Source organism: Lolium perenne, chromosome 5 (genome assembly GCF_019359855.2).
Source record: "Lolium perenne isolate Kyuss_39 chromosome 5, Kyuss_2.0, whole genome shotgun sequence".
NCBI classification, from domain to species: Eukaryota; Viridiplantae; Streptophyta; class Magnoliopsida; order Poales; family Poaceae; genus Lolium; species Lolium perenne.
Genome location: NC_067248.2, coordinates 168,233,151 through 168,248,348, shown reverse-complemented (window position 1 = coordinate 168,248,348; position 15,198 = coordinate 168,233,151). Strand labels below are relative to the sequence as shown.

Sequence of the window (15,198 nt, the reverse complement as noted above, 5' to 3'; positions counted from 1 at the left end):
GGCAGAAGGATGATCAGTACTCATATGCGTCACACATCAATGAGTGAAAAAATAGAAAGAAAGATGAAACTAAATACGAGATCGCACAACATACAGAAGAAAGAAAAGAGAGAAACACACACCTGTAAACACATACCTTTTTGGAGCATCGCAGGGTGTTATTACCGTTGATACTTAAGATTCAGCTGGACCAAAGATGATGTTGTTGACCACCAAGCTATATTGCCGGTCTGCAAAGCACTCATCTGTGCGACCTGCAAAACTGTCATGCATGTTATTCTGAATTATTTGGACCGATTGGTCTAAAAGGTAACGAGTAACAACACACGTGTGATCTGATGTCAACCGAGATGCAGATCCGGGATACTCCGCCGTGGACACAGCCATAAAGTACGAATACACTGACTCGTTGTCGATTCACTCCAGTGGATGCTTCAGGCATTTTTCTAATCATAGGTGACATTTCTTGACCTTTTGGTCTGTGAGAAAGAGAGTATGGATGCTCAAACAATCAACTCCGCATTGATAGTCCATTTGCACGGGCACACATTCAATTCACTGAGGTTAGATTTCTAATTCTTTTGGTGTTGATTACGCAATAATGTTGCTTGTGCATCCCAATTCAGTAGGGGTCATCTGCAAAGGCCTTTTGTTTCTAGAGGCATATGCCAAACCCATGACTTAAATAATTTGAGACCACTGGATTTGTAAGATTTTTGAACTGTTCTTCACCATTGTTCTGTGTCTGAAATATGTTGGTGTAGCCGATGAGGGAACCTACAGAACAGTCGTATTAGTCATGCAATTTCATGTGTAGTGCTTGCTCTCTTTCCTACTGAGATAGATGCTATTGGTGTATATACTTATATGTGATGATGCCATGATTGTCTGCCCTCTAATGCTTGGTTATTTTTTGAGCATGCGCTTTCTTGCATATTTCCGAGTTCAGAAGTAAAGGGGATTGAAATTATATTTTCTTGTTCCATTTTAATTTAACTGACATAGAATTGCGACCAATTGGTACATACACAACGCCATTTCTGACCTGAAGGGGAAATGAGAATAGGAGTTCTGTCTATCAATTATATTTAGCCGACTTGGATGTCCACTAAAACAAAATCCATCTGTCATGTATATCAACTGTGATCCTATTAACTTTACGTCAGAAAAATACGAGGTTGCTTAAAAGCGTTGGATTTCGCCGATTTGAAATTCAGCTTGTTTTTCTTGGTTATGAGCTAAAAGCTTCTACTGATAGGCTGAAAAGTAAATCACTTGACCATATCAATTTACATCAATCAAAAACACTTCTGGTTGCCAATGCTGTCGTTAGGATTTGTCTGCAGCTCCTGCTGATCTTGGACAGCGGATCAGATGGACTTTTGGGAAAAATGATACCTTCAGCTCACTTAGTATATTTATTATTCTTCAATGTTCTCCTTTGTTTTTAGATATGCTTTATGATTTTGATGTTGTTTCTTTTACCGTGATCTGAAATAAGTTCTGGTTTAGTTATCTGTTTTGGTTTTTGTTAGGATAAGAATACTACACAGATGGTCATGCTCTCAGTCCTTATTTGTTTAACTTGATTTTTGTTACTCAGGTTAATCATGAAATCATTACATAGATATTTCAGAAGCATATCACAGGATTTCTCCGCTTGAACTGGGAATGATAAATCTCCGCAGCTGTATTTCTTCTTTGTTCCCATATATCCAGTCGTCCAAGATTGACCTATTAGTTAGACTTACGGAGTTTTTGAGTAGGTGCACTAATTTTTTACAGGGTAAGTGTTGGTTTTCAGTATTCTGTGGGATTGAAGCATTTCACTGTCAAATTTTGAAAGCATATGTCACGGGTTGGGGGAGGATTGGATCGTAGGTTGTAGTTGTGATCGGTGGGAGGCTTAGGGCGATAATCCCGTCGGCCTATGGTTGGAGAAGGAGGTGAGGATAGGCGCCTAGGCGCAGGGAGCAAGAGGTGAGAGATTGGATTAATTCTGCTTGTTCCTTGAAACGCATAGGGATGGCTTTATATATTAGCAAATTACAGAATTTGCATCTAACTCTAACTCTAGTTTAGGTAATTGGCAGGGTAACCTTCTTCGGGACTAAACCTTTCCAATTATACCTAAACTCTACTAACTTAAACTAGGAGGACTCTAAGAGGCCGCAGGGCCCTTGCCCTTGCGACGGCTGTAGGCTTGGCCCCACATGACATCTCCCCCTCCATTCTGAAACAGCTTGTCCTCAAGCTGGAAGTCTGAATAGCGCTCCCTAAATGTGGTGACATCCTCCCAAGACGCTGCAGACGCAGGCTGGCCTTCCCATTGAATGAGCACCTGCTGGACTCCACGAGCAATCCGCGCACGCAATGCTTGTACTGGAGTCGGATGAACGCGTCCCTGAAATAGCGGAGGAAGCTGTGGAGGACCTGTCGGAGGCGGACCATGGTACTTCTTGAGGACCCCAACATGAAACACGTTATGAATGCTGTTGGGGGGATCACCCCCGGTATGCCAAAGGCATGCCAAACAGGATGGTTTAGGCCATCAAGATACCGGTTTAATGTTCATACCGGAGCACGAAGATAGGAGTTTGGCTAAGTGAAGCTAAACCGGTATCCCCAAGAGGGGTATACTGGAACCGGGTAAAGAAGATACCGGGATACCAGAAAGATGAGCATGTCGGCAGAACTGGTCAAAGATTCTCTCCAGAGCTAGAGGACAAAGATGAGCTAAGCAAAGTAGCTTTAAACGAAGGCCTGACGATAAAGAGGAGGATGACGAAGAAAGAAGCCGGAGGACGTCAGCCTCCCTGATTAAAGAAGACCCCGGTGTCATCTATGATTAAAGTAACTTTGTAAAGTAGTTTGTCTAGTCAAAGATGCCATTAGGATTTCTTGCCCTGTAAGCCACCCTCTCCCCTATATAAGGAGAGGGGGCAGCCCTCTTCACGGGCGACGAACACATGTACGCATAGTAAAGCCCTGGTACTGAGAAACTTGTAACCTGTGGAGATCAGTAAAGAAGATGATCTAGAGCGAGTTCTTCCTTGTGTCTTTCTTCTTCAACCTCTAGCCTTGGCTAAGTTCTTGAGGAAACCATCCGGAAGTTCATCCCATCTAATCACAAACCCTCCCCCGAATCCTCTAGCGTCCATTCGGCCCCAACTTAAGCCATCCTATGGCATCTGTCTGTTCACCACGACGACAGTTGGCGCCCACCGTGGGGCATGAAGTGGCGCTTGCAGGAGTTCATATTCGGGCGGGCATCCTCGAGGTCGCCGGCGAGCGGACGGTGTCTGCGCTCGTCCAACGCCTCTACTCCATGGACTTCATCAACGATAACGCGGGCTGCTTCGCCAACGGCGGCATCTTCCCCAAGAACGGCCGCATCATCGAGTTCGGCAGCCACCGCGTCTACTTCGACACCGTCCCTGTGCGCCAGCGCCTCTCGCCGGTGCTGGTGGCACCGGACCCACCAAGATGGCTCTGTGCTGGCCGCGCCGCCGGCAGCGTCGAGGTAATGATGACCGGCGTGGTTGGTGCAGGCAAGGAAGCCGTGGATGAAGGTGCTGGACGTGCGGCTTCGACCCGTGCGGCCAAGCCACCGCTGGAACGCGACGCTGGAGCTGCGGGAGCATCATCCGCACCACCGGCAACAACACTCCAAGCAGCGATGAACGTGCTGGCAACGCCCATCGCGCAGAACATCGACCCGGCAGCGGCTCAGGCGGAGCTAGAGGCACAACGCCAGAAGCTGCTCGCGAACGGCGCCGACATCGTCCGGGCGCAGCGCGAGCTGAACCTAACCTTACGTGAGTACAACGCTGCCCATGGCTTTGCTTCTGTTAGCGCTCATGCTGCTAGGATACCGGAGAACCGGCTTAAGGCTCGCAATCTAGATCAGGATCTGCGTAAGGAAGTTCTTGCCGGCAAAAGTACCTCTGCATCTGTTAGCATTGTAGAGAAACCTAAGTACAGTAGCCCGGATAAAACTATAAAGGCTGCTAAGGCTGCAGTAGATCTATATGAATCGCTTTCCGGAGAGGCTTTGGCAAAACAGCAAGAGCGTGTTAGAGAGCTGCTGGAAACTATCGAGCGGTAAAACGCTGAGCAGCTAGCTAAGCTGAACAAAGCTGCGGCCTCAAAATCCGCGCGTTCGACAAGAAATGCCGGAAGCAAGTCCCATGGGCAGGCTTCGTCCCCCCATCCGGACAGAAGAAGAGAAAAAGAGATGAACGCACAGCAGATGACTGTGTACGATCCGGTTCTTGCCGGAAAACAACAAGCCGGGCAACACAATGCCGGTAGAAAAAGCCAAGGGGCAGATCGAGGCTACGCTAAAGGAGGCTATGCCGGAAACAATCATGCCGGTAGATATGAAACCGGGCAAAACTATCCAGCTGCAAGGGCAGCGTATGATGAGGAGGAGATGCCTCCACCAAGGTACCGGCAGGCAAGGGCCGCGGCACCGGAACGCTACGATGAAGCTGACTCGACAAGATTCACCGCTTACCGAAATCCTTTGGGAGAGCGCGTGGGAGAAAGACACCTACCAGAACGGGATGCGAGGCACCGTCTGGATAGAGTATATCTATCTGAAATGATAGAGGCAGAAGGTCCTCCGGGTCCAAAGTGCTTTGGCCCAAGGATCATGAAAGATCAACCACCGGTTCGCAACTTCCAGTTGCCCCGTGACACCAAAACATACGATGGCACCACTAAGCCGGAAGATTGGCTCGCAGATTACGTGACCGCGGTGTACGTCGCTGGTGGCGGAGGATGTGTAGCCGGAGGGGGAAACCGGCGTTGGGCCGTGAGGATTGTGCCAACGTTTTTAGTGGGACCGGCAAGAATCTGGTTGAACAACTTGCCGGCAGGAAGCATAAATGGCTGGTTGGACTTTGAGGAAGCCTTTGTAAGTAACTTCAGTAGCACCTACCGAAGGCCCAACAGGCCTCAGCAGCTCGCTTTGTGCGTGCAACGCCCGCAGGAAACAGACCGGGATTACCTGACCCGGTGGAACTCTATTAGAAACTCTTGTGAAGGAGTGATAGAAGCACAAGCCATTGCTTGGTTCAGCCAGGGATGCCGGCGAGGTTCGCCTCTGTGGCAAAAGCTGCAGCGAAACATGCCAACAACTTTGGCGGAGATGATACGTGTGGCGGATAACTATGCGTTGGAAGACCCAATGCAACCGGCGGTGCAAGCTGAGCCGGAACAGACAAACCCACCTCAGCAGCGCCAGGAACAATACCGGGACAACCGGAGCAACAAAAGAAGGGAAGATTTCCCGGATCGAAGGTACGCTCCGCAGCAAGTTGCTGCTGTGCAAGAAAACTCTGATGCCAGCGGTAGCCAGAGGCAGAAAACCGGATCGCAGCCATGGGAGGGTCCTAAGAAGCAATGGGTCGAAAAGAAACCCTGGGGCCAGAAAAAGAATTGGCAAGAACCCGTAAAATACACCATGGAAGCTGCCATGGATCAACCTTGCCGGTGGCACACGCCGAACCCGGCTCACCCATCAAACCACCTGACGAAGGATTGTTCTTGGACCAAGTACTTGATGCAAAAGGGAGCAGTAAAGGATGCGCAAGCACAAGGGTGCACCACAATGTTGCCACCATCACAAGATATGCTGCGCCAGCAACAGCTACCGCCACCACCACCACTTACTGGACCAAAAGCTTTACCGGTACAGCCTCAGCCGAACAGGCAGCAGTACCAGCAAGTCAATCAGGTGGGAGAAGGCTATGGCCAAGCACCTCCACCGGCACCTTTGGGCCGGAATGTCTATGAGGATCCAGACGTGTGCTGTGTCGTGTTCGTCACTGAGCCGACAGACAAGCAAAGCCTACGTGCCGTTCCATGGAAGTGAACGCGGTGATGCCGACAATACCAAAATACATGCTGTGGTCCGATCAGGAAATCACCTGGTCGTTCAAAGATCACCCCAAAATCATGCCGAACCCGGGAGGTTACGCTCTCGTGGTGGACCCAATCATGAAAGGGCCAACGACTCGCGTCAAGTTCAGCAAAGTGCTGATAGACAATGGGAGCAGCATAAACATAATGTACCGGCACACCATGCATACGCTGGGCATAACAGAAAATATGCTTCAGCCAACTCGTACAACGTTCCACGGAATCGTTCCGGGTTTGTCTTGCGTGCCGGTAGGAAAAGTTCGGGTGGACGTGTCGTTTGGAGGACGTGACAATTGCCGGGTTGAAAACGTCGAGTTCGAGGTGGTGGACCTAGATAGCCCATACCATGCATTGTTGGGTAGACCAGCATTGGCAGCGTTCATGGCTACAACTCATACGGCTTACCTCAAGATGAAGATGCCGGCACCTCGTGGACCCTTAACTGTGGTGGGAAACTTTAGAGTCTCACTAGAAACAGCATCTGCCGGATCAAATCTAGCGGAATCGCTGGTGATCGCAGAGGAAAAAAGATGGATGCAAACTGCAGTTGCGCTGGCTCAGTCCTCACAGTTGAGTTTAGCGGCAATGAGTGGAGACTTAGGCTCACCGGCATTCAAGCCGACGAATGAAACAAAGGACATTGTGCTGGATCCGGCTTACCCAGAGCGCACCGTTCGTATCGGTGCCGGCCTCGATCAAGCATAGGAAAGCGCGCTCGTCAGCTTCCTTCGTGAGAATCGGAATATCTTTGCCTGGTCTACTGATGACTTGGTGGGTGTTCCGAGGGAGCTGGCTGAGCACTCTCTAAACGTCTGGAAAGATGCCAAGCCGGTGCGACAACCTTTGCGCCGGTTCGCTGAGGATAGGAGGAAGATTATCGGAGAAGAAGTGACAAAACTGCTGGTTGCCGGATTCATTGTGGAAGTCACGCACACTGAGTGGCTGGCCAATCCGGTAATGGTCGAAAAGAAAAAAGATGAGAACCTGGAGGCAAAAGCTCCAAAGGTGTGGCGCATGTGCATCGACTACACCAACCTCAACAAGGCTTGCCCAAGAGATCCTTTTCCTTTACCGCGGATCGATCAAGTGATTGATTCAACTGCTGGGTGTGAGTTGTTGTCTTTTCTGGATGCGTATTCCGGTTTCTACCAAATCCCCTTGAAAAAGGAAGATCAAATAAAAACTGCGTTCATTACCCCGCACGGGGCTTATTGCTATGTTACTATGCCTTTCGGTTTGCGCAACGCTGGTGCAACGTACCAGCGCTGTATGCAAAAATGCTTGTTTAATCAAATTGGAAAGAATGTGCAAGTATATGTGGACGACATTGTGATAAAAACTAAGGTAAAAAACACCTTAATCGATGACATTCGGCAAACATTTGATAACCTAAGACGGTTCCGGATGAAACTTAATTCGGCAAAATGCACCTTTGGTGTCCCTGCCGGTAAGCTGCTCGGTTTTCTCGTGTCAAGCCGGGGCATTGAGGTAAATCCGGTAAAAATCAGGTCAATAGAAAGAATGACTGTTCCACGGGAACTAAAAGATGTGCAAAAGTTTACCGGAAGCTTGGCGTCGCTAAGCCGGTTCATAAGCAGGCTAGGAGAAAAAGCTTTGCCACTCTACGCTCTGATGAAAAAATCCGATGCGTTCGTCTGGACCCCTCAGGCAGACGCGGCGTTTAAGGAGCTAAAAACGATGCTAGCCACTGCACCAATATTGGCTTCGCCGCTGGAAAGAGAGCCCATGTTGTTATACATAGCAGCAACTAACCGGGTTGTGAGTGTGGTAGTAGTAGTAGAAAGAGAAGAGGAAGGAAAAACCGTCCAGAGGCCGGTATACTACCTGAGCGAGGTGCTCTCCCTCTCAAAGCAAAACTACCCGCACTTCCAGAAAATGACTTATGGCGTGTTCATGGCCGCCACGAAGCTCAAGCACTACTTTGAAGAGCACCCCATGAAGGTGGTGAATGAGGCACCCGTCTCCGATATCATGTGCAACAAAGATGCTAGCGGTAGGATCGCAAAATGGGCGATTCAGATATCACCATATGTACCGATGTATGAAAGAAGGGATGCCATAAAATCACAAGCTCTAGCTGATTTCTTGGTCGATTGGGCGGAAATGCAATACAAGCCGCCGGAACACAAGATAGAATACTGGAAGATGCACTTTGACGGATCCAAACTCAAAGAGGGTCGAGGTGCCGGTGTGGTGCTCACCTCACCAAAGGGAGATCATCTCCGGTATGTTTTACAAGTGCATTTCAGGGCATCAAACAATGTCGCTGAATACGAGGCTTTGATCCATGGGCTTAAGGTTGCAAAAGAAATCGGTGCACACCGGATCATTTGCTACGGAGATTCAGATCTTGTGGTACAACAATGTTCCGGAGATTGGGACGCAAAAGATGCCGACATGGCCTCGTACCGGTTTCACGTGCAAAAGATTGCCGGATTTTTCGAAGGGTGTGAGTTTCACCATGTGCCGCGTGCAGAAAATGAAGCCGCGGATGCTTTGTCCAAGCTGGGATCGTCCAGGCAAGAAATTCCTCCCGGAATAGCCTTAGCACACTTAAGAGTACCATCGATCAAACCGAGTCCGGAGTCGGAGTCAATTTTTGTACCGGAATCACATATTGTACAAATGGATATCGACGAAGGAAACCCGGGGACTGTCCCGGCAAGCTCGGGGACTGCTCCGGTAGGCTCGGGGACTGTTATGCCGGTACCGGAAGAAGCAATACTGGTGGATAACATGGACATAGACGTACCGGTGTTCCTGGTTCGGGAGGCACCATCATGGGTTAAACCTATTAAGGAATTCCCGATCAACGGCACCTTGCCGATTGACGAAAATGAGTCTAGAAGGATCCAGAGGAGGTCCAAAGCTTACACCATCATCAATGGAGAGGTGTACAAGAGAAGTGTTACCGGTGTCCTCCAAAGGTGTGTGGAACTGGAAGAGGGAAAAGAAATGCTCGAGGAAATTCACCGAGAAGAATGTGGGCATCACGCTTCGTCAAGGGCGCTAGTGGCAAAAGTGTTCCGGCATGGGTTCTATTGGCCAATGGCCTTGGAAAATGCGGAGGATCTGGTAAGAAAATGCAATGGGTGCCAGAGGTACGCCAAGCAAAATCATACCCCAGCATCCGGTTTAAAGACCATACCGCTAACTTGGCCGTTTGCTGTTTGGTGCCTAGACATGGTTGGCCCATTCAAAACCGCAAGGGGAAACATGACCCACATCTTGGTTATGGTGGATAAATTCACCAAGTGGCTAGAAGTGAAACCCATTGCAAAATGTGATGGGCGCACAGTGGTGAAGTTCTTAAAAGATGTAATTTTGCGGTACGGCTACCCACATAGCATTATCACTGACAATGGCACAAACTTTGCTCAAGGTGAGTTCAAAAGATTTTGTGAAGACAACAATATCCGGTTGGATTTGTGCTCAGTGGCACACCCACAAGGCAATGGCCAAGTTGAAAGAACAAACGCTTTGGTACTTTCCGGTATCAAACCAAGACTCATCGATGCGGTGGAAAAATCGCCGGGGTGTTGGCTCGATGAGCTACCATCTGTACTGTGGAGTATAAGAACAACTCCAAACCGGTCTACCGGATACACTCCATTCTTTATGGTTTATGGAGCAGAAGCGGTCATACCAACTGACATTCTCCATGATTCACCAAGGGTGCAACTCTATACCGAAGAAGAGGTAAAGGAGGCCCGAGAAAACGATGTGGACTTGCAAGAAGAAGCAAGAGAATTAGCTTTGGCAAGAACAGCCATTTACCAGCCAAACCTCAGACGCTATCACAGCCGGAAGGTTAACCCGAGGGTATTCCGGGAAGGAGACCTGGTGTTACGCCTAGTGCAGCGCATTGAAGGCCGGCACAAGCTTTCCCCCCCATGGGAAGGACCTTTCATTGTGAGCAAGGCTCTTCACAATGATGCCTATTACCTAATTGATGCACAGGAATGGAGGAAAGGAAGGGCGGACAGATCCGGAGAGGAGACCAAGCGTCCGTGGAATATAGCACTGTTGCGTCCTTTCTACTCTTGAAGTTGTGGTGTAAGAAGTTCCTTTTTGTACCTTATTTACTATGAATAAAAGATGTCGGAACCTCGAATGAGTCTCGGGGACTACCCTTACTATGGTTGCATGAAACATGTTTATTTTTTTTCAGTTTACCGGTTGCTTATTGAACGTTTTTTCTTTCCGGTTTAGTAGTGTGCTAGACCCTACCGGAGTCTTCGACTCTGCTGTTGTCCGTAACTCGGCTTCATGGCAAGCAAGATAAACCGGTAGGGGCTAAGCACATGAACTGCGAAGAGGGAGAGCAGGAAAGAACAATCCGGAAAATTTAACTAACCCCGGTTATACCGGTTTTTTGCAAAAATTTCGAGTTATTTCTAAGTTCAAGAAAGTGCTTGCTTGGTAAAAGAACTTTGTGCTCATACGCCAAAAACGCCCAGAGAAGGTAGGCAGAGCCAAAGCAAAAGAGCCAAGTATGCATCAAATTGGATGCGGAAACAATTTCGGAATCATTGCAGTGCAAGAAAAAGTAAATCAACAAGCAAATGTGCTAAGGCAAACATAACTTAATTAACTACCGGTATAGCGTACCGGCATAAGCTATTGTACCACAACCAAAATAGAAGTTAAGTATTATCTTACATCATAAACCCCGGCATACCGGGGTAGAATTTAACGGGCAATGTTTCCAAGTGCAACAGGACAAGCATATCACAGGCAACATTCAGATAAAGTTCAAGCAACAGGGGCTTCAGGAGGAGCGTTTTTGGCGTCAGGACCCTCTGGAGGCGCGTCACCGGCTCCGGCCTCATCAGCGTCTTCATCTTCCTCCTCGTCGCTCAGATAGTCCTTGACGTCTGGAGGAGGGGGGATGAAGGTGCGCATTTCAGCGAACTCCGCGATGTGGTACGCGCGATCCTGCCGCTTAGCGGTGAGGACCGGGTCCACGTCGGTTGGAGCCCCTTCGCGCACACTGGTGAGGGCGTCCAGGTCCAGCTCCGGGTACCAGGAGCAGGCAACGCGAAGCGCTGAGTCTGCTCCGGCACGGGCAGCAGAGCACTGCCACTCCCGGATCCTTCGGCCGGCACCCTTCAGGCGATCGCAGATGAGGGAGAAGCGGTCTGGCACTTCTTCTCCGGGCCAGAGAGTCCTGTAGAGCTGGGCGGCCACCTGCGGAACGTCGGAAAGGTTCCGATCCACGCAGCGCATGTGGGAGACCCGCGCGTTCAGCGCAACCAGGTGGTCATAGGGGTCCCATGGCGCACCCAGATTCTTGTATGCCTGGGCAACCCGGCGCTCTCCAACCTTCTTTGCAGCATGCGCCTGGGAGTCCGGGAAGAGCCCTGCGAGACAAAGAAAAGAAGCTAAGTACATGCTACCGGAACAGATAAGCTTATAAGCAGGAACCGGAAAGGAAAAAAGAGAAACTTACGAAGGGCAAGCGCATCAGTCTGCGTAACAAGAAGGTCGTACTCCTTCTGTTCCGCATCCAGCCGCGCGGCCTTGTCCTCGGCTGCTTTCCGCGCCTTGGCGGCCTCTTCCAGCTCAGCCTGCAACACCACGTTGGCGTTGCTGGCATCCTCCAGCGCCTCATTCAGCTTGGCCTCCGCCGCGGACTCAGCAGCCTTTAGCGCCTTGGCATGATCAAGACCAAGCTGGATAAGCTGGTCCTTGAGCTCTTTATAGCTGGCCTTCTGGGCGCTCAGATCCTCCTGGTGCTTCCGGATAAGTTTGTCCTTCTCCTCTGAAACCCGGAAAGAAAGTGTTAGCCAGGTTGTACTGGTACAATGCAAAGAAAGCAAGTTAACCGGAAAACAGGAAGCTGTACCTTGGGCGGCGGCAAGCTGCGCCTTGAGGGCCTCAATAGAAGCTTCCGGGATAGCTATTGAAACAGAAGATCATAAGTGTTAAGAATTGAGAGAAAGAAAGATTTTCGGTAAAAAGATGCCGGAGGCGCAGAAATTTACCTTGGCACTTGCTATGTGCCTCAGCGAGATCCCGGTGCTCCCAAAGAAGCTCCTCAAAGAGGATCTTCCGAGCGTCAGCCGTGGTCTGTTCGAGAAAATGATGTTAGCTAAGAGCAAAGATCTTAACCCGAAACTCGGAGACTGGCTATGCCGGTTTCGCGCGTTTCTAGTTAAGTTTCGCGCTAAGAGCTACACTCTCAACACGAAACTCGGGGACTGGGAGGATAGACAAGATTCAGCAAAAAAGAGAAACCGGCATAAGTTGAAAGTTCAAGGAAAGATAGAAAAAAGCCAGAAAGAGAGGAACCAAGATAAATCAAAAAATAAAACAGGTTTTGTGAGACTTACCATCATGTTGTTCGTGGCATCGAACCACGCGCTGTCCAGCTCTTTAACGGCCCGACGCAGCCGCATGAAGTGCTCCTCTGAGCACCGCGCACCAACAGGGTCAGGCGCCGGTAGCCGGTCCTTGCCCAGGCCGCGGGTCGCCTTGGACATGTCCGCGGCGTTCCATTTCTCCGCATAGGGCAGCAAGTGCCCCAGCTCCCGGCCTTCGCGCTGGAACGCGGTGATCCGTCCAAGCAGGCCGGTGGCCTTCTCGCCGGCTGCGTTAGCGGCGCGGGAGACGTGCAGCACCAAGGTGTGATGACCCAGCGTACCACTGCATGGTGTAGTACACAAGTCGTTGACATAACACAAGTGAAACACCGTCCACTCATATTACATCCCTCAGAGTGGTACAACAGAAACATATGCGAGTCCAAGGTATGTCTATAGAAGTACACACGAACTGTTTACATAAGATCAACATAGCCTCCTACTTTACATTGAGGTAAAAGTTCAAATAAAGCTCCAGAAGAACGACTCGTAGTCTAATTTATTGCTAAATCTAGCTAAAGAACTACTAGGCTTGCTATAGACATCTAGCTACTTAGGTGCTAGGATTAGGGAAATGTTCCCTTCTATTAATAGTCTAAGTTTCCACTCTAGCTGATGCAGAAATTGACTCCATTGACTTCTTTGATTGGCTTCTTCGTTTTGTTGTAGTTGACTCCTTTGTCTTCGAGTTCCACGGTAGTTTCTCCTTCGGTGCCTCCATAGCTAAGCAGGGGATTTAAGAGTGGGATGAGTACGAGCGTACTCAACAAGTTCATATTAGGAAATAGGTGTATCATGCACTAGCTACAGCCACAGACCAGAAAGTCATAGGCCAATGCAAGTTTTTGTAAACATTTCTTCAAAAGGTTTATTTTATTCTGAAAACTATGCCCGTCGGTCTTCACGGGTTGACCAGAACTTCGTGGAGTTCCTTTCTGCCGCGTCATAGCTCCCTTCCGAACAGGAGTGACAAATAATAATTCGCATCCTCTGCAGAGGTGCATTACTTTTCCCATAAGAGAACTTATCCTTGTTGCCAACCGAGTAGCATGCTCGTCCACACTTCCTTTGGTGTGAGGCCAGGTGTAAGATCCAAGCCCACACCGCCTTCTCCGCGACTGCAAACCCACCCTTTTGTCCGACCCTACACCTCCAAAGACTTCCCCGATAATACGGCTTTACTCATGGTGTACTCCTGGACAATCCCTCATAGATCGTAGAGCTTATCATCACTAATGGATGGGGATTTAAAAGGATTTCCCAACCTATTGCGGCAGTGCCTCCAACACCCCACCAGCTCTCCGATCCGTTGGCGTGCAGAAGGGAAAAGATACGGCTGGCTTCCCCAGAGCCATTATAGATCTTATGGTCAACGCGATATGTACGGCGCTAGAATCACTGGACGGCATTGGTAATTAATCCTAGGGTGATATAACCCATTGCAATGGAACCTCCACCATATCAACACATACCATGGTCCCATTGCCCACCACATAGTCATATTCATAATTGGAAAATAATATTTTGCTTTTCAATGCATGAGTGATAAGTATAGTACTTTGCATATAGTTTGATAAAAATAATCAAATGACATGAGCAAGCGATGAACTTGCCTTTCTTGACTGCAAGATTATGCAGGCAAAAGCTTCGATACGTGATAACTCCAAATTCTGAAATACCATCATCGTCCGGTAAGGACAATGTTTAAAGAACTGGCAAAGATGCTATAATGCATAGTATGAGATGCAATCGTCCCGAGCGTAACCTAATCTCGATGATTTAAGATTGATGAGTTGTAAAGATTTATTTAGGGTTTGTTGCACTTTTAGAATGGTTCTCAAACAAGGTTCTTATTAGGGTTTGGTTATATTAGCATCATAATCAAATGATATAAGACATCATAACAATCATACACATAAGAAATAGTAGTGGAATAATATGTGAAGAACAGTTGTCAATTTTTAGTTCTACAGGACGTGGTTGATGATTACTTATACTATACTTCAAAAGAATAACTTTTGAAGAACATGTTGTTTAAGAAACATTTAGTATTTCAAAGAAGGATTAAGGCTTCTAAGGTTTGATTGACATTTGTACTTCAAAAGAATAACTTTTGAAGAACAGGTTAAATAAGAATATGAATTATACATATATAGGAGCTATGGCTTTCTAGGGTTTACTATTGAATTCATTTAGTTCCACTAATAGGAACTAGTTGGTTCTTAACTTGGAATGGGTTTCTATATAGCAAGTATTGGTAGTTTTATTGCTATGGTTTCTTCTAAGCATCATATCAAAGGATGGTTGTTTAAGATGGTTTATAAATTAGCTATTAGGGTTTACTATGGTTTCACAACTACTTAACTAAGTAATTTCTAATGGTTGCCCAGCTAAGTGGCTTATCATTTCCTAAGTAGGGTTGAGTTGGAATAGGAGCATGTGATGTGCATTACTACACAAGATTGGTATTAGGGTTTCTCATCATGGTTTAACTAGGGTTTGATGGTTGAGGTTAATCCTAATGGTATGGTACCTAGGATTGATGATAAATGGTACTAACATGTGGTAACAAGCTAGGGTTTATACCTAGGTGATACTAGTGAATCATATAGGTTTTAACTAAGAATAGGAACATGAAATGATAATCTCGTGTGACTTGGTTTTATGCTAGTGGATCATAAGCATGCATTCAATTGTTGCTTATTAGGGTTCTATATGTCAATTAAATCTCACATGATCACATGTGACACATAACTAGGGTTTTAGAGTTGCTTCTAAGGTGGAATGATCACATGAACTAATGGGATCAAGGTCTTACTCAAATTGAAACTAGGGTTTCTAAATTATGGTACAAATCCTAAAATGATGATTGGCAATATAGGTG

General features: G+C 47.9%; 1 protein-coding gene across 1 annotated transcript in view; it reads right to left on the bottom strand.

Annotated features, from left to right (window-relative positions):
* Window positions 1-655: 655 nt before the first annotated feature.
* LOC139831652 (uncharacterized) overlaps window positions 656-15,198 on the bottom strand; it is a 35,409-nt gene continuing 20,866 nt past the window's right edge. Inside the window, exons 8-11 of the mRNA XM_071820968.1 lie at window positions 11,798-11,851; window positions 11,543-11,713; window positions 11,058-11,312; window positions 656-777 (exon numbers count right to left, since the gene is read on the bottom strand). Coding sequence (XP_071677069.1) covers window positions 656-777; window positions 11,058-11,312; window positions 11,543-11,713; window positions 11,798-11,851 — 602 coding nt within the window. The remainder of the gene's footprint in view (window positions 778-11,057; window positions 11,313-11,542; window positions 11,714-11,797; window positions 11,852-15,198) is intronic.